Genomic DNA, 23,698 nt, shown 5'->3' with positions numbered 1-23,698 from the left:
ATCTGAAATACACACTGGGCTTGGCCCACTAAGGCCCGATAGTAAGATCGGGACTCCAACAAGGCCTGATAATACTATAGTAGCAATAACATAACAGAATTAATTCCCATATCCATTTCCTTTACACCAAGTCGGCCACTCCCTTTGAACATAAACCTTAAAATGGTCAAAAAATCCTGACATTTCCACTGCAATGTGATCCCTTAACCTATCTTGATAGTAGGCTAAAGAGTTCAAAGCAGGTTAAAAATTGCTCAGATCCTCAAATATTCACATCCATCTGCACCGTGTTTACTCTAGATGAGCAACATTTGCCTCAAACAGAACTTGCTGGAGCTAATAATATAAAAACCTGACCACGGGCACTACTACATCATATGAATTATAGCTCAAGTCAAATCCATTTATTAATTAGACGTAATGTAACAAATCTAAGATCCTGACAGGTCTCTGACATAAGTAGAACCGGCCAATATGACCTCAACAAGACCGGTCTCTTTCTGACTGGCAACCATTTCCTCATTCAGTTGCTTTGCCTTTCTGTCTGCTGCCATTACCCGTCTCCAGCAGGTAACAAACCATCGAATCTACATCATCTCCAAATATGCTGTACGCCTTCATTGCCTGCAGATACGTGAATCCCATCGACAATAACATCCGCATGCTACTGCTGAGGACTGTGTGCTGCGAACCCTGTTCTCTCCCGCTTCCCAGCTTGGTCTCACTGCCAGACGATCCTGGTCTCAGATTTACAGTATGGTTAGTGCCATGGTCTGAAATTCTTATCTAAAAATCAATTTTACATTCTGATTTCACCCCCTCTTTCTCTAATAGATAAATCCCACTACCTGAGTGAGAGAGGCCACAATTTCAATGAAAAAAAAAATTCGGTGAAGAGGAAACAAAAGGCATACTTGTGCAAGAGGACGATGGTTCAGCACTGGAAGTAGATGATTCTTTATGACCCTTGAAGTTGTCATCAGCAAGATACTCAGCACGAGAAGCTTCCATCACCATACGTTCCATCTCCTTTTCAGTAAGCTCAAGATCGGAGTAAAATCGCCCCTCAGCCAAAAGTGCCTGCAGAGCAAGATATATCAAGAAGAAAACAGACTAATGTCAATATAATGAAAGATGGAGTAAAACTACATCATTTAATAAATAAGATACATGCATTGTCTATGTGTTGATCCTGCTGAGCCTTGATAGCAGCCTTGATTTGATCTCTATCAACATTCACCTGCAAAATAGACCATAATGAAAACTAATCTTACTAACAAAATGTTGCTTGCCATTCTCCTCATTGGAACCCATGTCTCTATATAGGACATAGGGTTAATGCCATTTGCCTGCATAAAAAATCTAATAGTTCTCCCACATCTCATTTAAATTCATGCCTCATAAAGTAATTTATTATCTGAGTCCACATCAGTAGCATCTCACAAATAAAGAATATAAACTATTATATTCCTAGATTTTAATGTAAGCTAAAAATGGGTCTATAAACAATACCCCACGAAGACAGCTGAATCCAAGCCCTGCACCAATTGCCAATCGACGTGGGTCAACAAGAGAGTTGTAATGATTCCCATGATGGTAGCTTAGCCGTATCGGTGGTGTATCAGTATTGTAGCTTCCATGGAATATATTAATAGGTTCTGTATTAATAACTATTATCATTAAGACCAAGTAAAAAGGTATAATCATATGATAAATGTGTTAACCATCCTTAGTAAACAGCACCTGTGCTATATGAATAGATATGGATAGGCCTATTATACATTTCAGATAAGGCTTGGATCTCCACATTGTTTCCATAGACCTGCCACCCAGAAAAAAGATAAATAACTAAATTAAACAGGAAGACCATGTAACTGATCAGAATCGACAATAGGATCACAACAACTCAATCAAAAAAAATTCCTCCAATGGAAAGAAAACGACCACAATTCAATAGTTTAATATATAAAAAGGAGACTTACATGATAAAATATATAATAAACAAGTTACTTTCAACTAAAGACAAACAAAGATATAGTTCTAGAGAGTTAGAGACTTCTCTCATCTACTTATGAGGCAAACACCAGCCTATCCAGGTTATGATTCTTGCATGCACACATGTAATATGAATCAACATGCAGAAACAAAAGACACACACACACACATGTATGAATGTGTGGTTCAAGGTTTATTAATAGAGCAATATATTTATTCTCATCCCCACCAAATTAGCCAAACCGGGGTTCATATAAGAGCATCGCAAAAATTATATGGCTCAAGTATAAATTCTTGTATTTGTACCAAATAGGCAGATAGAAGTACAGAAAACACAGATTAGAGCATTTAGTACCTGGTCTCTTCTCTTCCTCCTACAGTATGATGTAAAACCTTCTGTAATAAATTGTGAAAAGTGATCCCTCTCTCGTTCCTAAACAAGCAATAACTGTTAAATACTGCCATTCGGTTCATCCAAGTATACAAACAGCATACAGAATGTTGAAAAAAATAATTTGACGGCTCCATCTTTTAATTATCTTCGTTGGTGCAATAATTGTTTGTAGAAGAGCAATAAATATAATAAAACATACAACTAATGGTTTCACTTTCTCTTTCTTTTGATATTCTCGCTTATCCCGGGGGGGGGGGGGGGGATCCTCCCTAGACAATAGAAGGACTACAAGACACCTACAACTGAAAAATCCCTTAACATAAAGAAGAACAAATAATATTAAAAAAAATGAATTTACCATATAATCCATGCACATTTGCCTGGTCAAATCATACACCTCAGAATCTCCATAGACTTGATCTGCAACGGCACGGAAGAGACAGTTCCCATCTTCCAACATCCGCTTGACTTCCAACCCTTTCGCCCGCCGAATACCAATTTCAAATTGGCGCTCTCTTTCCTGCAACACACACCAAATGCTGCTTTATGATGGAGTATCTAATGTGAATAGTGGGGTTCCATATCAATTATGAAGCCTAGATCACAACTTCCAAACGAAATCTAAATCCTGTACATTAGACCTTTCTTTGATACAGATTCTCTGGTCCTAATTTTTTGCGAAGCAGAAACGAATGGAAAGAGTAGTCAAGGAATGAAAATAACACCTCCGATCAATGGGCTAGGATATAAATTCCTTTATCAAGTGGTAATTGGATGTATATGTTCTCAAGACAGAGAATAACTCATTGATAGTACAACTGGAAGGATTAATAACTCATTGATAGTACAACTGGAAGGATTATAAGCAATCTGAATCAGAGTTGTCAAAATTACAAGTGAATTAACAAAAATTTCTCACCAAATCGACCATTTAAGGACTGTTCATACATCAATATAACATATACATGCTGCAAGTACGAAAATGCATCACAAGAAACTTACCAAATCATCATAGGAGGATGCAAAGCAAGGGCTCTGCTCATCAGCACTATTATAGCCCTCACTTTCAGCATGTGACCTGGGAGATGAAGGTCGAGACCCAGTCGGTGAAGACCTTGTTGACACAAGAGGCCAGGCAACTGCTCTTCTCACAGAATTAGAACTTCCTGGGACCAATCTCCTTGAAGTTGAGGCTGACGGTTTTGGAGGTGGGACAGGAGGAGGAGGTGGATGCGAACTTCCACTACCAGACAGTGAAGAAATGACACTGGTGCCTTCATTTTCCACAACGATTCTCCCTGATGTTCTCAACCCACCCAATCCTCTCATCAACTCCCCAGAATCCAAGATATCATCAATGATTAATTTCTCACCATCGCCATTCTCCTCAATTGAACTCTCAATTTTATCACCACAAGGACCTTCAATCAAAAGATCATCACTTTTTGCTGCCCTATTTTCTGTGATTCCAGAATTATCCAAAAGGTCGTCTGCAACTTGCACCTCTTCTCCAATTTCCTCATCTTTCAGAGCTGAAAGATTTTGCTGCTCAGGATGGCCAGAAGAGGACCTCGACAAGGAAGAGGAACGGGCTGAGTTCGAAGAAGAAGAACTACTCCCCGTAGAACCTCGTTGAACTAAAATTCGAGTCATTGGAATCTGATGGTGTTTAATATAAACTCTGAATGAGGAACGGTAAAAGATCCCACAAATTAGAGACACAAGAAGCCACCAGCCATGGGTTTGCCACGAGTTCTTGCCCTGGGCGTGTTGATGCCAGTCCCTTGGCTGAAGGATTTCTTCAAGCCCAGTGTTATTTGCTCCTCGCGAAACAATCTCTGCATTCCCCTAACAATTCTCATGAGACCCAGGCCGTCTACTTTTAAACAATAATAACCCTCTCTAAGTGGTCGAGTTTTTTACCCGAAAGAAGTTTTCCTCAAAGATTCGCCTTTACAAGCACCGAGCTGCAGACAACACAATCCATTTCCACAAATAATCAAAGAAAATAGAAGAAGAAGTAGAAGAAAAACACACTTTCTGTGTCAATCCGGTAACCACTCATTCAATTATCGATAAACTCGGAAAATTTATCTTCTTTAGAACTATGTTCTTTGCGTAAAACAAAACAAGCTCACTTAAATTAACCTAATTTGATTGAATCATGTTGTGTGGCAAACTTCCTCGCCTTATTTTCCTATCTTTGATATTCTCCCCTTATCTTTTCTCAACAACTAAACACGGCGACGATCAAGTTACGAATTAATCAAATCAAAGTTAATAAATAAAGACTATCGGTTGAAGATCAAAAGAACAATAACGAATGAAGAAGACAAACCCTAAGTTGGCTTGAGTTTTTGAAGTCGTACCTGATAGAAAGATTTAGGGTACAAGAGTCGGAGATCTGCGAACGCTTGTGGATTGTTTTCAGGGTTTTGGTTATCTGAGGAAGAGTAGAAACCAGATAAAGAAGACAACTTGGGGGCGAAGGAGAGTATTTTAGCAAATCGCAACAGAGATTAGAAAACAAACAAAAAAGACTTCCAAAAGTATCTTTTAGAGAGAGAAAAAGTTTTGGGGAAAGGGTGGCCTTTTAGCGATGGGTGGTGGTGTGACGTCGACTCTACCCACACAGCGCCGGCTCGTCGCCGAGAGGTTTACACGTGGCTAATTCGCTACCGTGTTCCGCACGTGTGCTTTCCACACCGATTGAAATGAAAGCAACCACCAAACAGTCTTAAAATGAAAGCAATCAAAGTAGAGGTCACTACGGACGGTTTCCGTGGTTTTTTTACATAAATTTAATTGATCAATCGATTGATTATTGATGATAACATATATTTAACAATAATTACTGAGGATTCATTTGTCAATCAATTCGGTTCGACTCGATTTTTTTGGACAACAGCTTTTCCTGTCATGACAATCTAGTGCAGTAACTTCCTCACTGAGCAGGTGTTTGAAAAAGTAGGAATGTCAACAGGGCAGGGCAGGATAGATTTGAGACGCGGAACTCTTAGAACATCGCCGTCGCCGTCCCCGTTACACGAGAGACAAACTAAATTGAAGAACAATAAGTAGTTGGCCTCGCATTGAGGTTGCATCATGTCTCATCAAGTTCTTTCACCTTGTATATCAAAACATAGTACAATACACTCGTCCAATTAAACAAAATTGGTAACAACACTATAAACACATAATTTTATACCGGATGAATCCATCAAAAGGGATTTCAGTAGAACTGCCAAAGAAGTGACAGCCAGCTCTCTCCTATTTTACAAGCCGCAACAATAGAGCTAACCGTTATTATAGGTATACCCTATCCATATCCTTGACGGACAAAGAATAAATTGAAACCCATGTATACTTACAGCACTTGTTCATCTACAAAACCATTGGACAGCTCTAAATTTTGAAAGAATGGAACTCAAAATGCGGTTATGACAATTATGAGCAAGATCCCTATGGCCGCAATCTCCATCCTCGCCCCATGAGGGCTTCATGCACCCGGCTAGCTGCCTCCGCAGTGTCATTCAGCAGAGGATAGCTCCAACTTTCTGACATCTGAAAGATACAGACATTACGTTCATACAATTGAACATGAAGGATCTCCATAGTCATACCTCTTGTTTGCATTAAAAAAAACAAACACAGAGAGAGAGGACGGGAGAAACAAATTGGTGTTTCTGTTAATCATGACCATCAGTTTCTGGCATGCAAATTTATCAAGGAGGAGAAATATCATGGTTTTTTTGTTCATATTTTTGCTTCACATTCTTTCTTCTTTTGTAAACGTGAAAGCAAGTCCTCGTCTTAAATTCAATTTCTTGTAAAAAAATAATCTTCAAGGTAAATTTCATTGACAGTTGTAAAGACAGTGGTCAGGAACTGGCAGATAGGTATATATAGCAGAAACTGATTTGATAGGGGATAAATCTACAGGACCTTTAAAATGTAATAGGTCAACATTTGGTGGAACACTATTGTCAGGCAAATACACATACTTGTCTGTTTTGTGTCCTATAAGGATTTGAAGACTGCTGAACAAAAGGGAAGCGATGAAAATTTAAGTACACAAGCAATTAACTATTAACTTACATCCTCGGAACCTGTAAATGGTCGAACCACTCCTCGCTCCCTCAGAGACTTATGGAAGTCTGAGTACTTCCACGTACAACGCTCAGCTCCCATAACATACACAGGTTTTCTGCAAGAACCAAGTTAGAACTGTAAAAAGTGTTTACAATGTAGAAGGGTCCAGAAGAGAAGAATTTCAAATGTGTGTAGATCATACCCAGTACTGCAAGCCTCACTCAACACACTAATTGAATCTGCTGTGATGACAAAAGCATCTGCCCAAGCTAAATGGCCCATGTGGGGATTGGGTTCTGAGAAGATTATATTTCATACTCATTAAAAAGTCTTCATCTAATCATAATTTATAAACTGAATTTCAAATCAACTGAAGATACCTTGACCATCCCAGATGTAAACTTTTGGATTACTTCCAAGTTCTCTGTTTATGATGTCCGAAACCTGTTACAACATCATTGGAAAGAAAATTGGCTGCTGTTCTCGCAGTTTTTCTGAAAGATATGGGACATGTCCTATACCTTTTTAGGTGTTCTATCCGAGAAGGATACTCTGACACTTCCACAACTTTCAAGAACATTGTGCAAATGAGCTGTCAACTGCTTTGCAAGGTCCACACTATACCTGCAGCAGCCTGTAAGAGTTTCAGCCAGTCATATAACACCACCACAGATACTAGTCCACAGTTTAAATAAGCACAAAGTCCAGAGAGAATTTATTCAACTATTTTACATGTTCAGGCCATTATCATGGCAAAAGACTAACAACAAAAGACTGTCTTGATAATTTATTCATAGATGGGAGTAGAGTGATAGTGGCTTATAATTATACAAGGTTATAAGATTTTTTAAAAAAAAACTAATGAAAGAAATACCTGTCATGTCATGTCATTTATTTGCAAATACTAAGAATTTAAAGAATATAGCAGATGAGTTAACTGAGAAGAGAGACTCAAAAAAGTAGCCGAAAATTACTTGTAGGCCCTCCAATGTTAACCACAAGCAAGGGCTTTGGCAGAGATGCAAATACATCATGCCATGCACTAGCTGCATTACGAAGTGCAGCAAAATCAATTTGATGTAAAGCTCCCACCGTGAGGACCTGAATGTAAAGTTCATAGCATCGAGCACATTACTTCAAAGGCAGCCAGAATGCAAATTAAATTAAACCTTTGAAGATCATAGTTAGTTAAGGTGCATACCACATGCCTATCAGGCGGCTCACGTGGAGTAATCCACTTTTGAAGGAATCTTGGAACCTGCTCCTGTGCTTGAGGAGTTAAAGGATAATAGTCATGACGAGGAGTGATCACCAAGTCAAACCTATTAAGCTGCGTCCTCGGATGTTGTATCTAAAAGAAAGTCAAACAGAAAATCATGACAGAAGATTCTAGGACTCAAATAACCCCCCCCCCCCCAGCAACTATCTGAACAGAAACATGAAAGGTCAATTGAAAATAACTGTAAGTTTTTCAAAGAAGCAGCCTACATGATCACATGCAAACCAATAGAACAAATAGCTCCGTTAACAAACCTGAACCACAAAGACATTTTCAGAGGCTAAACGTTTTATAGAGCTTGCAACAGCTATGGTATCTCTGCCAGATGCAACCACCAATAAAGGGCCATCCCTACAAATAAACAAAACAAAAGGATATCTTCATTATAGATGGCCAGGCATGATCATAGATATCACAAGTAGCGATTCAGAGAGAAAATATCTGGCACGCATTGAAATACACAAAAAAGGAGTAAGGAAAAGAAGCATATGTTTCATTGCTGAAGGTACATTCAGAAATAGGTGAATACATGCTAGACTAAGCATTTAAAAATAATAAAGGAAATCATGGCATCATAGATGATGCGATGAATGCCTGAACCAGAACCCTAAAAAAGGAGTGTACAACAAGTACATTTAAAGACTTATGATTAGACTTTCAACTAGTTTCCAGTCAGTGAAAAATCAGAAAAAGATTCCAAATTTAAACCCAATGTCTAAGAACCGGATATCATTTCTAGAATGATCCTAAAATTTGCCAATTACTTATCTTTCTACTGCAGGAAAACCAACTGTATAAGTTAAAAGATAATGGATAAAAAGGAAATTTGATAAACAAGAAAATGCCCATCGCATCCAACCATGCATAGATTGCACCAAAGTAACACGGATATTATACACAATCAATTCAGCAGTCAATTCGGGCAACAGTGGCTAGTGGCCACAGGGGAAGTTAGTTATGTGATTGTTTTGCAGCCGTGCTAGATTGTTAAATTGGGTATTCGCTCTTGACTTCGCTAGGAATACCATCAGGTGCCACTTTTTCATGCCATTCAATGTTCTATGCATGGTGGTTCTTAATCTTGGAATAAGCATGCCCTTTGACTGGCAACAATCTTACAGTCTTCCAAAAACGCACACTAGCATAAAGGAATTCTTATGGTAAGGGATGGATAACAACTATAAGGCCATTAAACTGGATATTGACAATCCTTTGTAGGTTAGAGCACTGGAAATCATAAAAATAATAGCTTTTAGCCTTTTACTAAGACTTAGCAGTTCAGCATAAATAGGAGGGTAAACTAGTTCTCCCAGAGTGTCATTCCCTTTTGGCCTTTTCTATTGGGCAACCATATACAGGGAAGCCTTCAAGAAAAACCAAGCTTAATCAATCATATTGCTTATCCTTGTTGGTAAAACCTATTTGTAAGACTAAGACATGCTTTAGTTTCAACTTTCAAGTTTGTTGTTTGTAGCTCCAACAGCATAAAATAGGTAATTTGCAAATTTATCTTTTCGGATGAAATTTAAATGATAGAAAAGAGAAGTCAGCAGAAAGTGTCAAACAGCTAATGTACTTTTCATAAGTCTCTCGCGCCATGTTTACAATCTGCTTCACGTCTGCTTCCAGAACAGATGCCAAACCAGTATTACCCCCATTTTGTAATGTTAAAGGTGTGGATTTCTTCTCATGGGCTGCTAACAAAATTTGCGAGTAAGAACAGATCTTCCTTATGACAATATATAGTTTTTTGTGAAAAGAAACTGGAAGCCAGTGCAGCCATTCATTTATTCCTCCCCTTGGTCTTGTAACTCGCTGCACAAATCGACAGTATTATTGATTAGCAAACTCAGAATCAATGCAAAAAAAGTTTCACCAAAGAAAGAAAAACATTTACACAAACATGCCCACCTAAATGCATTCCTAGCTTTGTTTTAGCATCCATTAAGAAAAGTCATTGATTAAAAGCATTGCAATATGTGTATGTGAATTGCTTACTAAGTCCTAGCCCTTTGTTATAGAAAATCTCAATGGAAGGATTGCATAAACACAGCACAAAACACCAAGGTCCAGGACTTCACATGTTAGTGTTTTCTTTTCTCTTCCCTGCAATGATAATATAGATCAATTACGGTTATTGAGTTTTATTTGTTCTGCACTGGCACAGCTAAAAATTCTCATCTCTGAGCTACAAGTTCACACACCTAATATCCCAAATAGCCAGCCTTAATCCACCATAAAAGCACTTGTAGCACACAAATTTTGTTGATAAAAATTGTGATTGTGACTGGGAGGGAGCACTACTCTAGCTAAAATTTCCCAATAATGAATTCTAGAAGACTGGTGAAAATCGATCGCATTCCACTAACAATGGTGGAAAACCATAAGGTTGAAGAACATTCTGCAGTTCAAATGAACCATGAGTATTGCTCTCTTCTCAATATTTACTAGAGAGACTCACAAGTCACAACACACATGATCATAAGCTCTATCCACATCAAATGTATATATCTTTATTCTTCTTCCTCCTCTGTACAAGCTTCAACAACCTAATTGGCATATAAGAGAATAAAAAGAACTTGTCTCCCTTCTTCAAAAGCATTGTGCAAAGATACCCAAAACATTTTCATTCTTGCAACCAAATATCCAGCAATCTACAAAACTCTCCTTTATACTCAGAGCTCCACCCCTCATAATCAAAGCAATAACACTGTAATCTGAATGACCATCAAATTCCTCATTATCATGAAACTATTTGAAAAACATTCAGTAAGCACCTCCTAAAATACCTAATTTCCTATCAAAAATCTTGGCAGAAAGCCATGGTATAAAACTATTACGATGTAGAATATCTTGTCACAATCCTCAAAAAGTTATGATAGTTTCTTCCTCTTCAAAAAGATAAAGTTGTCTACCCCATGAATAATCCGTGAAATGTTGATTCGAAAACCCTATGTCAAGTTTTTATTTACAAATTTTTATTCAATCCTTTCGAAGGAAGCCTGAAATGAATTGCATAGCATAAGCACACAAGTGATAACTAACATAAATTTGGGCTCTAAATCAACTCACATAAAGAACGTGCTTCTCTGAGAGGCCGAGAGCCCGAACCAGGCCGAGACTCTGATTCTCTGAACCTGGGAAGCCGTTGCCGATGACGACTGCTCGCCTGATGACACTATAAGGGCCGCCTTCAAAGATCTCCGGAACGCCCACGGTGGGGCTGGGCGGTTCTGGTAGCCTTATTGGCTTCATCGATTCAAAAAAAAATTAAGATTCAAAACCCTAACAACGAAACTCAGAATTCAATCACAACACAAACAAACAATTCTGTACGTAAGTCTGTATGTAGTATGGGGAAAATTTCGGTGGGCAGTGTCAACTGCGACTAGGCAGGATGAACGAACTTTGCTTCTAAGAAATGGAAAGTGCCCTGTTTTTTTCATTTAAACAAAATCTTTTTAGCTTTTTCACGAAAAGTTATGGGCCGGTACTAAGACCTTGTTAGGAATGCATCCCAAAGCTTGGGCCAACTATTCGGCCCAAGATTTTTAAAAAAGGAACCTATTTTTGAAGGTACAATTTATGACCGCTATTTTAGCCTTCAGACATTTAATCCATAAGACGTGTTGATATTAAAAATATTACATATATGTTTATAATCAATGACTATCACACATATCCCATAAATTGAGGATAAAACAAGAGTCATAAATTAGAGTCATAGCATTGCTCGATGGAATTTGATCGCATTATTAAACTAGGGTTGTGCTCAAATCATACTAGGATTGATTACAAACATTTGGCTCGACTCATTAATCTCTCGTCTTGATGACTTAATTGGTTGCAACAGATTTTGTCACCGCACCCTTGACCTTCTTATAAGTGTCACAATATGTGCTTTTCAAGGTAATTTGTTTTTAGTAATCACTGATCTTTATGAACTCAACGCCACCTGAGTTTGAACTTTGAAATGCTAAGCCATAAGGCATAAGCCAAATCTGTGCCTTCCTTTTGACTTTCTTATCAACCAACAGAAGTGTGTATATATTGAAGGCCTTTAATAATACTTCAGAACTCTATTGGCAAGTATTGTAACTGTCGTGCCTAAATCAACCCCGCGACTCGACCATAAATTAGGCCCCCATCTTGAACTCAAATTTCACTCCAAACTAGCTCAACTGTTACCTCTTCTGAAGAAAACCATGGCAGTGTTTACTTCAACATCCAAGGCATGCTCAAAGTTGCTCATACTTGTTTTGTGCAACATTTTAACTATTAACATCAACTGCATCGCCAAGGCAGATGACAACAAGGGCCATGACACCAACTGGTTTTGGTTCCACCACCCTTGGATGGGTTACGGCCATATTCCTTTGCTGCCACCGTATGTCCCCATTGGTCTACCACCACCAGTCCCTATGGCTCAAGCGCCGCCAGTACCTGTGGCTCAACCATCGCCCATCCCTGTGACTCAAGCACCTCCGGTATATTTGCCACCACCAAGTCCTCCTCCATTCTCCCCGCCGTCAGCTCCACCTCAGTTACCTCCGCCTAGTCCAAGTAAGCCAGTTACACCACTACCATCCCCTTACCAAGGCAAGCCTCCAGCAGAGAAACCCCCTAGTATGTCTCCACCACCATCACCTCTTCCTCACCAACTACCATTTCCACCACTGCACAAACATCCTATATTCTCAATACCTCCACCTAGTCCAACTAAGCCAGTTACACCGCTACCATCGCCTTACCAAGGCAAGCCTCCAGCAGAGAAACCCCCTAGTGTGTCTCCACCACCGTCACCTCTTGCTCACCAACTACCATTTCCACCACTGCACAAACATCCTATATTCTCAATACCTCCGCCTAGTCCAACTAAGCCAGTTACACCACTACCATCGCCTTACCAAGGCAAGCCTCCAGCAGAGAAACCCCCTAGTGTGTCTCCACCACCATCACCTCTTGCTCACCAACTACCATTTCCACCACTGCACCAACATCCTATATTCTCAAAACCTCCAAGTCCACCAACTGCTGTTCCAGCCCAACAGCCTCCATTGCCTCCAGCAAGCCCTCCTCCCACATATGCATTTCCTCCACCACATTCTGCATGAAGGACTAGGTTTCCTCCACAACAGCGATAATCCACATCAACTGCCAGCTGTTAAAATAAGCTTGTTTTTTAAATCATGTTTTGTGTCTTGCTTAGTAAGTTTGTGCTGCTTGTCACTATCATTATCTATCTTGGAAATTGGATGATTAGAGATATGGAGTATGTTCACCAAGTAGCCAGAGACTAAGCGTCATGAAATATGATGTTATTCCTTATTGTCATCATTACTGGTGCCAAGTTCTTACCTCGCATACATGACTGACATAAAAGCCGCAGACAATGTGCCTCTAAGACAGTACCTACAAGAAAGATAAACAAGTAATTGCAAAGCACTCAAATGATGGATGCTTTTGTTAGGAGATTAACCAACTAACAAAAAGTTCACATGTCTATATAGATCAGAGTTAACAGTCAATAGTTTAAATGGCTTCAAGAGCTAAATTACCCATCATTCTAACCAAAGGTGCAGGGCATTTGGTGCCTATATCAAATCTGGATGGATTTGAAGCACGTCCAAAAAGAGAAGTTCAACAACGCAAGCTCTCCAAACGACAACCTTGAGGAGAGATAGCCAAATTAAAAAAAAAAAAGCGTCAAAAAAAACTCCTAATCCCAGTCAAATCAAGCTTTAACAAAGTCCCCATCCCAAAGAGTAGAATTCCCTTGTACACCTCTTCTCAATTGGCCACAAGCCATTCCAAACCTTATGATGCAGTGGCCTTCCTCTAATCATTCTGGTGGAGCAACCATGTACCTGGTCGATGGATGCACCACCCCAGAAGTCCCACCTATAGCCATAACGCTCTGAGGAGTCGGGCGAAGGGCCGCCCATTGGAATCAAACACTGCTCCTCTTCCAATACCCTCTTCACTCTGATTCCCAGATGGCTTAGCCTTGCAAAAATCCTTCTCTTTATCTCCAGCTAAGACAACACTGGCCTACTAACAAAAGAAGTTTCTTCTAAGAATATTAAGTTTGAATCAAATGGCATTTCATACAGAAAGGTTGGGATTCTTGAATTGTTTACTCGCATATCCAGCTGATTCCCTAGTTGGGAATCTCTCCAATCCATGAGAAGCATTTTGTCCAAGTCAAAAGGGTGATTATCAACTTTAGCCAAAATACAATGTGCAATTCCAATAACTATGGTTTATTGGCTTATCATACTCAAGAAAAGGGCTAGCAAAACCACTTGCATCCACAACTAGACTTGCCTTCAGCTTGTCCCATCATTACAAACAACTAAAGACTCAAATTCCTCATGTTCTACTTTCCAAACGGTGGCTTTATGGAATTTAACTCCATTGGAGAGGCATTTCTCCATCAATTTTGTCTACAGTTTCTTCCTACTAACATGACCATAAGAACAGTCCAAGTACTTGGTCTTGTGACCAGCAATGTTGACACTGGTCATACGGCCATATGCCATGTTTTGCCCAAAGAATCCTCAAGCCCCAAGCTCTCAAACTCATCAACCCATACTCCAAAATTGTAAGGACCAAAAGTGGAGAAGGATCAACACAATTACACAACACACCTTTTATTCCATAACTTGAAATTTGCGCTGCAAGACACAGGCCAGCCAGGCCATTGCCAATGATGACCACATCCAAGCAAGACCGTGCTGCAGGATCGATCCATGGGAGATCGAAGTGTAGAGACTCAGTTTTAATTTGGGTTTTAAGTCAAGGAAATTACTGAACTTATTATTCTGGATTCTATGATGAGCCTTTCTTGAAGGTATGCTATGGGGTTTTGGAGAAGAGAAGGCAGGGGTTGGCAAATGGTGCGAATGAGAAGTCCTAGTCAGAGACGATAGTGAAAATAGCCTGATAAGAGTCCCCATGTATGGGGGACTTGGAAAAGAGAGGCAAAAATGGGAATACTAATGGAGAAATATATGCAGATTATGGACATGGGAATCTCAATTCCCAAGTAACGCTATGAAATTGATACTCACTGGTTTTGGAGTACTGCCCATTTTCAGAAGTCTAGCATTAATAAGAAAATTCCAAATAAAAAAATTATTAGTAGTCCTAATTTCCATGACAACACTTGTTTTGTGCAATTATTTCTGTGGCATGTGCAAGGAAGTTGTGAATTCTCTAAACCGCACACCAAGTAGCCAGTCCCCCTGCTTGGGTTTGGTATTTGAAATACGTTTTCTTACAAAGATACCAGTTCATAAAATCTGCTTTACTACACCATTCATAAATCTTTTAACCTGTGATAATCGCATGCAAACATCACCCCAACTTAATCCTTATTGATAATCGTTGATCTCATTTTAAGGCCTAGTCTAAGCAAGGAGAAGGTCGTCTGACCGATCTAAAACGTTTCAGCACGTCTCAGATTAATATTAATACTAATAATAATAATAATCCAGAAATTTTACACAATGCAAAATTGAACAGTAGCACTGAGAGAGCAACTCATCAGACTCAAATTTCAATACAAGATCACCCACACCCAGTAATACTGTTTTATTTTGAACCATGTAGAGGTTTCAGATATTAAATTTCCCCACAAACTGTGAATTCACAGAAGGCCCCCAACGTGGCAGGAACAAAATATGTTGCAATTCAGTACAACATACCTCAGAAACGAGAATGAGATCAAGATCTACATGAAGGAAGAGTAATGCCGCCACAGCAAGCAGCAATTATTATGTACAGCAACAGAACAATCAAGCATGTTAACAGGGCCCTGCCAAACAATAATATTAGTGTTGACAAGTGGATTTTGAAATACCTGCGGACTGGAGCTTCTTAGAATTATAGACAACAAAATCATGGTAAAATCTAACTAGCACGGAATAAATTTCATATTCTTTGGCTTAGAAATTCGCCAGTTTCAAATTTCAGTTACTAAACTGATTTGTAAGATTATGCAACACAACCCACCGGCTCTGATTAGAATAACTGAAGTTTTCTACCAAAAGACTAACCATTGTAGCTTGCAACTTAAATAAATAAGTAACTGGCAACAGAAAATTAGCAGCACTTACAAGAGTTTAGCATTTTTCATCCAAAGCGCTCGACGAAGCCTCTTAGACTGTTTTCTGAAATGAAATGCACTGTCTTGCATTGTCGCAGTTTTGTCGACAAGAAGCTCAATACGATCACCCCTTTCCAATATTTTCTCAATGTTTTCCACCATGATTGTGCGTATCTGAAGTAAGATTACACAGCTTGTAAGCACCAAACAAGAAGAAAAATCTCACACACACAAAGACACACACAGACACAGAGAAAAGCCTTGTAACAAAAGAGACAACACTGTTCCCCATTCTGAACTTCACAACTGTGTGCACAAATAAATGTAGCCAAATGATGGTGAATTCAAATTTCAAAACCAAAAAGACATCACTTCAAACTTTTTTCAGTTTTTACTTCAAACTTTGTTCAGTAAGCAAGCCCTCACCTGAAACTATTGCTCATCCTCCTAAAATATGCACCCCTACAAATCATTATTTGTCAATGTAGAAAGATAATATACACAGTTAAATAAATTTGTTGATCTTAATTTCCCAACAAACAGCAAGGTCATCAATTGTATTTATCAGAAATGAGAGTTCGGGCTATATATCTGGCAAAATAGAGAATGATATGATATGAAACATGACAATTTGATTTCAGATAAGATTAGCTTGTGAAAATAATTTAACATCATTTGGGCATGTACAACGTCAATAATGATTGACTAACATAAAAAGCTTAGAGAATTTAAGAAGATACTGAGAATAAAAGAGCGAGAAATCAGAGAAATGGATGGAAGTGATAAAAGAAAGGCCATGTCACAGTAAAAGGCTTTGAACCAAAATGATTGCAGGCATACAACTGATTTCAACTAAATTTTCTTACAGATTCAGGTAGAAAACCCACCAAAATGTTTGAGAATAAGACTTGGATGATGATTATTACTTTTCTCAAGAAAGACTTTTTTCTAACAAGAAAAAAATAGATATCTCAAGGAATTTATATGCTTCCCCCTAAAATTAAATTTTCCTTCAAAAATAAAACGATGAGGCCCTAACAGCAATAAGAGAGGGCACTGACTGCATGGTAAATGAAGGATGCTCAAGAGTTGTGGCAAATGAATAACTCAATAAGGGAGAAACTTGAATACTGATAGGCAAAAATATATTATACTTGCCTCACCAACTTCACCTCTCACACGATTTAGAGTATCTGCACTAGGATTACTGGAGAAAAATTCCATTTGCTGATGCAAGACCCTAGAGAACTCATCGTTCATTGCATAAGCTGGCGCATAATGGACCACTCTGGCATAGTTTTTCATGAATCTCATGTGGATATCCTCCAAGTATGAAAATGGAATTCTCCCTGGATCAAGGCAAAAATTATATGGTACCGCAAAGAACAGGAAAAATACTGTGAAAAATCAGAAGGACGCAGAAAACCAAGTAATGGATCCAATAGTCCGTACAACACTATCCTATTGCACAGAAGTAAAAAGTTAATATGGTTCTTAAGTATTTAATAAGAGGCAAGTGCATACTTTTCTAAGGGATTATTTCAAATCCTCCCTTTCCCCTTCCTTCCACTCTTAGAATGTATCTAATCATCAAATCTATTGTATTGTTCGTGTATTGCCCTTGAAGCTTAGTTCTCAACTCTTTCTTCTGTCCAGTAACTTCGGCTATTCGATACAGAAATTTCCCATCCAAAACTAAGCTAAAATCACCCGAAATTATGAACATATTTATTTATATGCGATGACAATAAATTTAAGAGAATAAGACAAATAGAGACGCACTGCCAAAGGTGTCGTTAGCCATGCATAGGAAGGTGAGGCCATCGGATCTGAGTATGTGGAAGATGTATCGGTCCTGAGAGAAGCAGAGCTTCGACTCCTCCTCCCTCGGTAGCTTCTCCAAGATCCGTCGCACCACCGCTCCAATGTTCCCTGTCGCCGCGCTGAACTCAGCCAGCACCACCGTTCCCCGAGCCACCACAGCGTAGAGTATAGCCATACCAAAATCTCTACCCTAAATCCTCTCTCTATACAATTATCTAATGATCGCTGTCAATAATAATTTAGATGGATGATGATGATGTCGGGTTTAGCTCAAGATTTTGGTGTTCAATTGGTGAGTTTCGATGGTTTGAAAGGGAGAGTGGAGAGCCCGCCAGCGATATATATCACCGGCAAGTCCAGTCCAACGGTAGTTTTCAGCGTCTAGGCTTTTATATTGCTGACAGAGAGGACACGGAGAGGCCCATTTACCTGGGCCCATTCAAATCAGTAGAGTTCACCTAGGCCCCATGATTCAATATAAACCCAATTCAAGGCCCATCTCGAAGTCAAAAATACTCTAACGGGCCTTATCTAATCTGGCCCATTTAAATCATTACTGTTCATCTAGGTCCCATGATTCAATATAAACCCAATTCAAGGCCTCTCTTGAAGCCGAGGATGCTAATGGGCCTTTTTGTTCTAATGGGCCTATTAAGTTTTGCGTGAAATTGCACAATTGCAAATGGTCGTGTTTCATAGCTGGGAGCCGCTACTCACTGCTCACACATATTTAACATACCCTACCGTGATTCAATATAAACCCAATTCAAGGCCTCTCTTGAAGCGGAGGATGTTTGTTCTAATGTGCCAATTAAGTTTTGCGAGAAATTGCATAATTGAATATGGTCCGTGTTTCATGGTTGGGAGCCATTACTCATTGCACGTACATACTTAACACACCCCAAAATTTAAAAGGTGCTTTACAAAATCCAATTCCGACTTACAGAAGAGTGAAGACAGCAACCCCAGAATAAACCCAAAACCGGAGTTGAACAGCCTTCAAACACTCTAATCGATTTAAACTTACTTTTCTATCCCTTTCTCCTAATCGTCTAACTTGAAGTTGTTGACCGGTTGATGCTGCCCTTGATTTAAGCCACACACAAAACACAGGGAAGATGATTAAGGTTCACTTTCCTTGTTTAATTAGTTAAATGCATCCTAATAAATGAGAGGATGATTATTTATATAATAAATTTAATTAGAACGAATAGAGTTATAAAGTTTAATTAAATTTAATTGTATTGAGGAAAATACGGGTACAAAAAATAAACATATTTTTAGATAATTTCATATGAGATAATTTGGTAAATGTAAATTTTAAAAAAAATATATGTACAGTGAGTCGAAGTATGCGTGCAAATAGCGGCTCCCTTCATAGTTGTGATTGTAAAAGGCCTTAAAAATAATAAATTTGCCCGCAATCATGTGCATAACATTATTGATGTGAAATATAAGGTATTTTACATTCCATACATACATGAAGTACAATTAGGCATTACATTCGTCCTCAAGTCATGAACGAAAATGCTAATAATTTCAGTGTTTTTTTTCCAGCTATTTCAAATACTGAGACGGACACACACAATCCATGTGAAATCGTGATCCCCACATGATATATATGAAATCTTGAGCGTTCATGATAGTTGAGACAAAAAACACTGAAATTCATAACACTGCTAAGCCATGAATAACTAGTGAGTTCACAAGAAGCATTAGTTGCAGCAAGAGTCAGGGTCAGGGTCAGGGCAGACCGAAAACAGTGCTGATTTAATTTATTAGTGGCAGGGAATTTTGAATATATTTACAATACACAAAATCCACTGTAGGAAAACTAAGAAAACATGATCTGAAACTGAAGAAAAGGTGGATTTTGTCGTGCTAGAAACTTTTCTGGCATTAAACTAAATGGCTTCTGGCACAAGAATGTCTCTGTCTCTGTTCCTCCTCCTACACATACATTACGGCCTAATTGTTAAATGATTCAGTCGATCTAGTTACTTCCTAGTTGATTACAGAGCAAGAAGAATTCAGGATCTTCGACCCAATTCAGTTGTTCCCAATCGTCTTCCTGAATATCATTCGCCGATTCCAAATTTTCTCCTCCTTCAATCTCTGTCGAAGGGTCTCTCGCACCCTCCTCCTGATTTCTTGCATCGTGAATATTCTGTTGATCCTCTGCCATCATTCTCATCATGGGGGCTTCAGATGGACGTCTATCAAATGCTCTGGCGCTTCCCGATCCCACATACAATCGGCACAAACGAAACTCCTGCCTCAACTGCATTAATTCAGATATTAATTATTGACAAAATTAAATCTTGATCCATCCCAATAGTCTATATATATAGATATAATGTGTGTATATATATATATATACCTTGGGAATGGCCGCAGTTGGTGATGATGATGATGAGGAGGAGGAGGAGGATGCTTCGTCAATGGCAATATAATCATTCATCTTCCATTTGGTTTTTTTTCCATGGGGAGCTTTCCCTTGGTAGAAAACCATGGACTTCCTCACTCCAATTACTCTGTTATTCGACGAGAACACCCAGCCGGGAGACCCTGTGGCTTTCCAGTACCCGGTGGCCGTAGTTCGACTGGGTCTCCCTCCCTTGGCTTCTCTCTCTTGTCTTGGCGTAAAGAAAAACCAATCAGTGCTTCCTTTGCATACTTCTGCCGAAAGCCCTGCCACCCAAAACAAAAAAAAAAACAACCACCATGTGAATTACTAGCAGAGATTAATCCAACAATGCAGTCTTGTTAATTTTGGCTATGAGATCCCCATCAATCATTACTGTCATTTGAAGAATGAATTACTTGGAAGATGCCATGGCTCTACATCGTAGATATTGATGCATGGGATAACGCGGTGCAGTTGATCCTCTATGTTTCCTTGCAGTTTGTTGTGTAGATAGAATGAAACAAGCTCTTCTTCTGTTGGATAGAAGCGGAAACCTACCGGAAGTTCCGCCTGCATAGTGTTTAATTATATGATCCCTTGGTAGGTGGGTTAATTTGTACACGGGATAGATAGATAGATATATATATATATATATATAGATATAGATTTGGTGGTGGAGCTCTCTCCCCCATCTCTCTCTGTCTTATAAGCTTGGGTGTGACATGTATACCGAGTGAAAGGAGAAAATTAATGGCGCGTGAGCATGCGTTGAAATAAAACACCCTTTGAACAAGTCTATATTTGTTTGGTACGTAGCAATAGTATAAAGATTTGTATTATTATTATTATTATATGTACTCCTGGATGGGACCAAAATCCAAATGTTGTTAAACCTGTCGGTTTAGTGGGCCTGTCCTGGACTTGCCCCTTACTTCAGGTAATTACTATTTACTACGTCTTTGAAAAAAAAAATAGTTTCAAGAAATAAAATTGGTCACTAATCTGATTGCGGAAATCCGTTTTATAATGTTCATTACTAAAAAGTTATCTTTTTACACTATGTAAAACAGAGAGTGATCTTTCCCTCTTCAACAAGCCGGAATCCATCATTTGTGCTTCTTTGATTGCACTAGCAATCTACAAAGATTATCAGACTCTCAACTTATTAAATATGTCATGTGTTCGTACATATGTGATATATATCTCTAGCTGATACTCAAAAGTCATACATATTTTTTCAATGATAGACAATGTTGTCTACCATGTGCATGCTCCTTTAAGCTGGGGCAGTAGAGACCAAGGCTTGGAGCTTGAGCCACTGGGTTAGAATAAAAAAAATGTTTTTATTGTTTCATATAGGTTGGGTTTGGGCATTGGGGGCCTATTCAAATTTATATATGAAGGGATAATTTTGTTTTCACCGATAGTGAATTGTAAGTGACTCCACCATTGCATCTAATGATGGAGAAAAAGTCAGACAAATTTTAAAAATGAAAAAATAAAAATATTTTTTCTAATATAACACACTTCCCAAACCATTAGATTTAAATTGTAAACTTTACAATTTAAAATGAATTGCGAAATCTCCATATCGGTATATATTTTTTGTTGAGTAATTGAGGAAAGGAAAATAATAACATAAGGCACAAAATCCCATAAATACGGCTGAAGGTTTGTCTTGTATATAGAGGTGCAAAACGTGAGAATTATTGTATATGGACGTCTCATCTCAGCCCTTAAATTTGACCAACGGTTGAGATGAAAGATAAAAAAAAAATTTAAAAATTGCGGCAACCAAGTTAGCCTCGTTCCGGTCGTTCACGAATCACCGGACTCTGGTGACTATTTCGGCGCCGGGTTGACCATCCGAAACAGTGGCCGGCCGACACAACAATCTTTGGCGCAGAGATACCGACAGTAATTTCTGCGAAATAATTTTTTATTTCTAACTTTTACACACATGGAATGCTCGTAGGCTCACATAAATACAAATACCAAACGTCATGCACATGCGGAATGCTGCTCAGTGCTCACTTCCTTTTTATTAATCATCCACACGACACGAGAGTCAATACAAAGTCATTTACGCCCAAACAAAAATTCTAAGGATAAGAGTAATCGTACATCACGACTTAGTCTGTTTTTTTAATGTGTTATGACTTGGTCTTGAATTCTCCATCTGTAGCTTTTGGAGACAACAACAAACAATACATATACATATATATGTGGGTGTGGGTGTGGGGATAAGAGCGTATCCTGCCACAAAGGTTAACGTCTGTCACTTTATCTAACTAACATGTATTATATGCGGAATCCGCGTCAAAATGTCACCAACACAAACATAAATAAACTATTTATTTAAATTTTATTTCTCCACCAAGTTCATTTTCTTTCACTTTTTAAAAAAAAAATAAAAAAAATTGTTATGACAGAAGGAAAAAACATGAACAAAATGACTGGACATTGTGAAATCAACCCCAATTACAATAAATATTAAGGTTAAAGTAGCTATTCATTCCATATTCAATAATGGGGGACTTGGCCCGACTAGGGTAGTTGGTATTTGCATGGTAATGAAAGAAGTAAATTTTTATAGTTTAGATTATAATTTATGAACAAGTTTCTGTTCTTGGACCTTTTGGGTTCAGATCAGATCATTAATAGAGCTTTAAATGTTGTTACTCCTATGAAAAGACATTCCTCAATGAGTCAATGGGGCGGGGAAGTCGGTGAATTTATTTCAGTGAAGATGAAAGGGGTTTGGAGGGTTAGGTTATGTTGGAAAAAGTGCCTTATAAAACCAATTGGAGGATCCACCTAGCTGTCAACATTACATCAGCAGATGAGAGAAACGCGTTTATCATGGATGGCTACCGAGAGCGAAGGCAGAACATAAAATGTGGGTGTTTGGCAGTGCGTTTGTACTGTGTTTAGTTGCAACACACCTCACAGCACCACAGTTTTTTGTGACACGCCAAACAGTTTTTACGTTCCAACTCACCTCACAGCACCACAGCTTTTTACCTCACAGCACCTCACCACACCTCACAGCACTCCCAAACGCTTACAATGTATGTTGAATTGTCCTACGTAATCAAATTAGGTCAATTATTTTATTTTAGATTAATGTACAATATAAACATTAAGTGATTTTATATTAATATTATTAGTCATCTAATATAACCGTAATTTAGATACGCCAAACGCACCTCACAGCACCACACCGCACCGCACCACAGTTTTAAAAGTGATGCGCCAAACAGCTTTTTGCGTTCCAACTCACCTCACAGTACCACAGTTTTATAACTCACAGCACCACACCATACCTCACAGCACCTCACAGCATTCCCAAACAAGCCAAAATTTTATGTTAGGGTGGACAAAACTAAGCAAAGGTTTAAAGACACTGTTCCCGATTTTTTTTGAGTTATTTATTAATTATAGATTCGAAAGTATCAAAAATAACACTAAAAATCAAAAATTTATAAAATATGATAAATAATAATTATCTCATATTTTTTGTTTCAATCATTTGAGCACTTTTTTTTTTAAAATATATTAGGCCTGATTAAACTTTTTTGAGGGACCCCCCAAATA

General features: G+C 38.5%; 5 protein-coding genes and 1 pseudogene across 10 annotated transcripts; 1 reads left to right on the top strand and 5 right to left on the bottom strand.

Annotated features, from left to right (window-relative positions):
• Positions 1 to 139: 139 nt before the first annotated feature.
• On the bottom strand, positions 140 to 5,064 carry LOC119990439 (OVARIAN TUMOR DOMAIN-containing deubiquitinating enzyme 6-like). 3 transcript variants are annotated; one of them, XM_038836351.1, is made up of 10 exons: positions 4,759 to 5,064; positions 4,313 to 4,356; positions 3,392 to 4,227; positions 2,748 to 2,909; positions 2,351 to 2,428; positions 1,744 to 1,822; positions 1,513 to 1,658; positions 1,175 to 1,240; positions 915 to 1,080; positions 140 to 752 (listed from the first exon to the last, which is right to left on the bottom strand). In XM_038836351.1, the coding sequence occupies exons 3-10, from the start codon at positions 4,040 to 4,042 to the stop codon at positions 520 to 522; spliced, it is 1,581 nt and encodes a 526-aa protein (XP_038692279.1). In that variant the 5' UTR covers positions 4,043 to 4,227; positions 4,313 to 4,356; positions 4,759 to 5,064; the 3' UTR covers positions 140 to 519. The 3 variants fall into 3 exon arrangements, with proteins under 3 accessions (XP_038692279.1, XP_038692278.1, XP_038692280.1); XM_038836350.1 differs by having other exon boundaries at positions 3,392 to 4,356; positions 4,759 to 5,062; XM_038836352.1 differs by having other exon boundaries at positions 520 to 737; positions 3,392 to 4,356; positions 4,759 to 5,054.
• A 433-nt stretch (positions 5,065 to 5,497) lies between these two features.
• On the bottom strand, positions 5,498 to 11,184 carry LOC119990437 (mitochondrial fission protein ELM1-like). The gene is made up of 10 exons (XM_038836349.1): positions 10,833 to 11,184; positions 9,337 to 9,575; positions 8,015 to 8,111; positions 7,683 to 7,832; positions 7,456 to 7,582; positions 7,003 to 7,115; positions 6,862 to 6,925; positions 6,684 to 6,777; positions 6,488 to 6,596; positions 5,498 to 5,953 (listed from the first exon to the last, which is right to left on the bottom strand). Exons 1-10 carry the CDS (start codon positions 11,013 to 11,015, stop codon positions 5,852 to 5,854), a joined length of 1,278 nt encoding a protein of 425 aa, XP_038692277.1. The 5' UTR covers positions 11,016 to 11,184; the 3' UTR covers positions 5,498 to 5,851.
• Positions 11,185 to 11,744: 560 nt separating this feature from the next.
• LOC119990436 (vesicle-associated membrane protein 714) lies at positions 11,745 to 18,049 on the bottom strand. 4 transcript variants are annotated; one of them, XR_005466044.1, is made up of 6 exons: positions 17,653 to 18,049; positions 17,029 to 17,219; positions 15,881 to 16,044; positions 15,470 to 15,579; positions 13,119 to 13,172; positions 11,745 to 12,921 (listed from the first exon to the last, which is right to left on the bottom strand). XR_005466044.1 is itself a non-coding variant. In XM_038836347.1 (5 exons), the coding sequence occupies exons 1-4, from the start codon at positions 17,867 to 17,869 to the stop codon at positions 15,489 to 15,491; spliced, it is 663 nt and encodes a 220-aa protein (XP_038692275.1). In that variant the 5' UTR covers positions 17,870 to 18,049; the 3' UTR covers positions 11,745 to 13,172; positions 15,470 to 15,488. The 4 variants fall into 4 exon arrangements, 3 of the variants coding, with proteins under 3 accessions (XP_038692275.1, XP_038692276.1, XP_038692274.1); XM_038836347.1 differs by having other exon boundaries at positions 11,745 to 13,172; XM_038836348.1 differs by lacking the exons at positions 11,745 to 12,921; positions 13,119 to 13,172 and adding an exon at positions 13,285 to 13,811.
• LOC119991551 (vegetative cell wall protein gp1-like) lies at positions 11,966 to 12,874 on the top strand. Its single transcript, XM_038837897.1, has one exon. It carries the CDS (start codon positions 11,966 to 11,968, stop codon positions 12,872 to 12,874), a length of 909 nt encoding a protein of 302 aa, XP_038693825.1.
• On the bottom strand, positions 13,272 to 13,954 carry LOC119991550 (annotated as a pseudogene).
• Positions 18,050 to 19,431: 1,382 nt separating the features above from the next.
• On the bottom strand, positions 19,432 to 20,735 carry LOC119990942 (NAC domain-containing protein 90). Its single transcript, XM_038837084.1, has 3 exons — positions 20,518 to 20,735; positions 20,075 to 20,385; positions 19,432 to 19,975 (listed from the first exon to the last, which is right to left on the bottom strand). The coding sequence occupies exons 1-3, from the start codon at positions 20,675 to 20,677 to the stop codon at positions 19,688 to 19,690; spliced, it is 759 nt and encodes a 252-aa protein (XP_038693012.1). The 5' UTR covers positions 20,678 to 20,735; the 3' UTR covers positions 19,432 to 19,687.
• Positions 20,736 to 23,698: the final 2,963 nt, after the last annotated feature.

The sequence above is a fragment of the Tripterygium wilfordii genome, chromosome 22, assembly GCF_013401445.1.
Source record: "Tripterygium wilfordii isolate XIE 37 chromosome 22, ASM1340144v1, whole genome shotgun sequence".
Lineage (NCBI taxonomy): Eukaryota > Viridiplantae > Streptophyta > Magnoliopsida > Celastrales > Celastraceae > Tripterygium > Tripterygium wilfordii.
Note: the sequence above shows the minus strand (reverse complement) of the source record. Positions and strands in the feature narration are given on the sequence as shown.

Excerpts from the sequence above, each read along its gene's own strand:
- LOC119990439 (XM_038836351.1), bottom strand. The coding sequence starts at position 4,042 with ATGACTCGAATTTTAGTTCAACGAGGTTCTACGGGGAGTAGTTCTTCT. Across the intron at positions 1,659-1,743 it reads TATCTATTCATATAGCACAG|AACCTATTAATATATTCCAT; the intron begins GTGCTGTTTACT and ends TTATTAATACAG. Across the intron at positions 753-914 it reads ACCATCGTCCTCTTGCACAA|TAAATCTGAGACCAGGATCG; the intron begins GTATGCCTTTTG and ends CTAACCATACTG.
- LOC119990437 (XM_038836349.1), bottom strand. The coding sequence starts at position 11,015 with ATGAAGCCAATAAGGCTACCAGAACCGCCCAGCCCCACCGTGGGCGTT. Across the intron at positions 7,583-7,682 it reads AGCCGCCTGATAGGCATGTG|GTCCTCACGGTGGGAGCTTT; the intron begins GTATGCACCTTA and ends CTTTACATTCAG. Across the intron at positions 6,597-6,683 it reads AGTGAGGCTTGCAGTACTGG|AAAACCTGTGTATGTTATGG; the intron begins GTATGATCTACA and ends TGGTTCTTGCAG.
- LOC119991551 (XM_038837897.1), top strand. The coding sequence starts at position 11,966 with ATGGCAGTGTTTACTTCAACATCCAAGGCATGCTCAAAGTTGCTCATA.
- LOC119990436 (XM_038836347.1), bottom strand. The coding sequence starts at position 17,869 with ATGGCTATACTCTACGCTGTGGTGGCTCGGGGAACGGTGGTGCTGGCT. Across the intron at positions 16,045-17,028 it reads TGAGAGGTGAAGTTGGTGAG|ATACGCACAATCATGGTGGA; the intron begins GCAAGTATAATA and ends ATCTTACTTCAG. Across the intron at positions 15,580-15,880 it reads ATGAAAAATGCTAAACTCTT|GGCCCTGTTAACATGCTTGA; the intron begins GTAAGTGCTGCT and ends ATTGTTTGGCAG.
- LOC119990942 (XM_038837084.1), bottom strand. The coding sequence starts at position 20,677 with ATGCAGGCGGAACTTCCGGTAGGTTTCCGCTTCTATCCAACAGAAGAA. Across the intron at positions 20,386-20,517 it reads AGAGCCATGGCATCTTCCAA|GGCTTTCGGCAGAAGTATGC; the intron begins GTAATTCATTCT and ends TTTGGGTGGCAG. Across the intron at positions 19,976-20,074 it reads CAACTGCGGCCATTCCCAAG|TTGAGGCAGGAGTTTCGTTT; the intron begins GTATATATATAT and ends GAATTAATGCAG.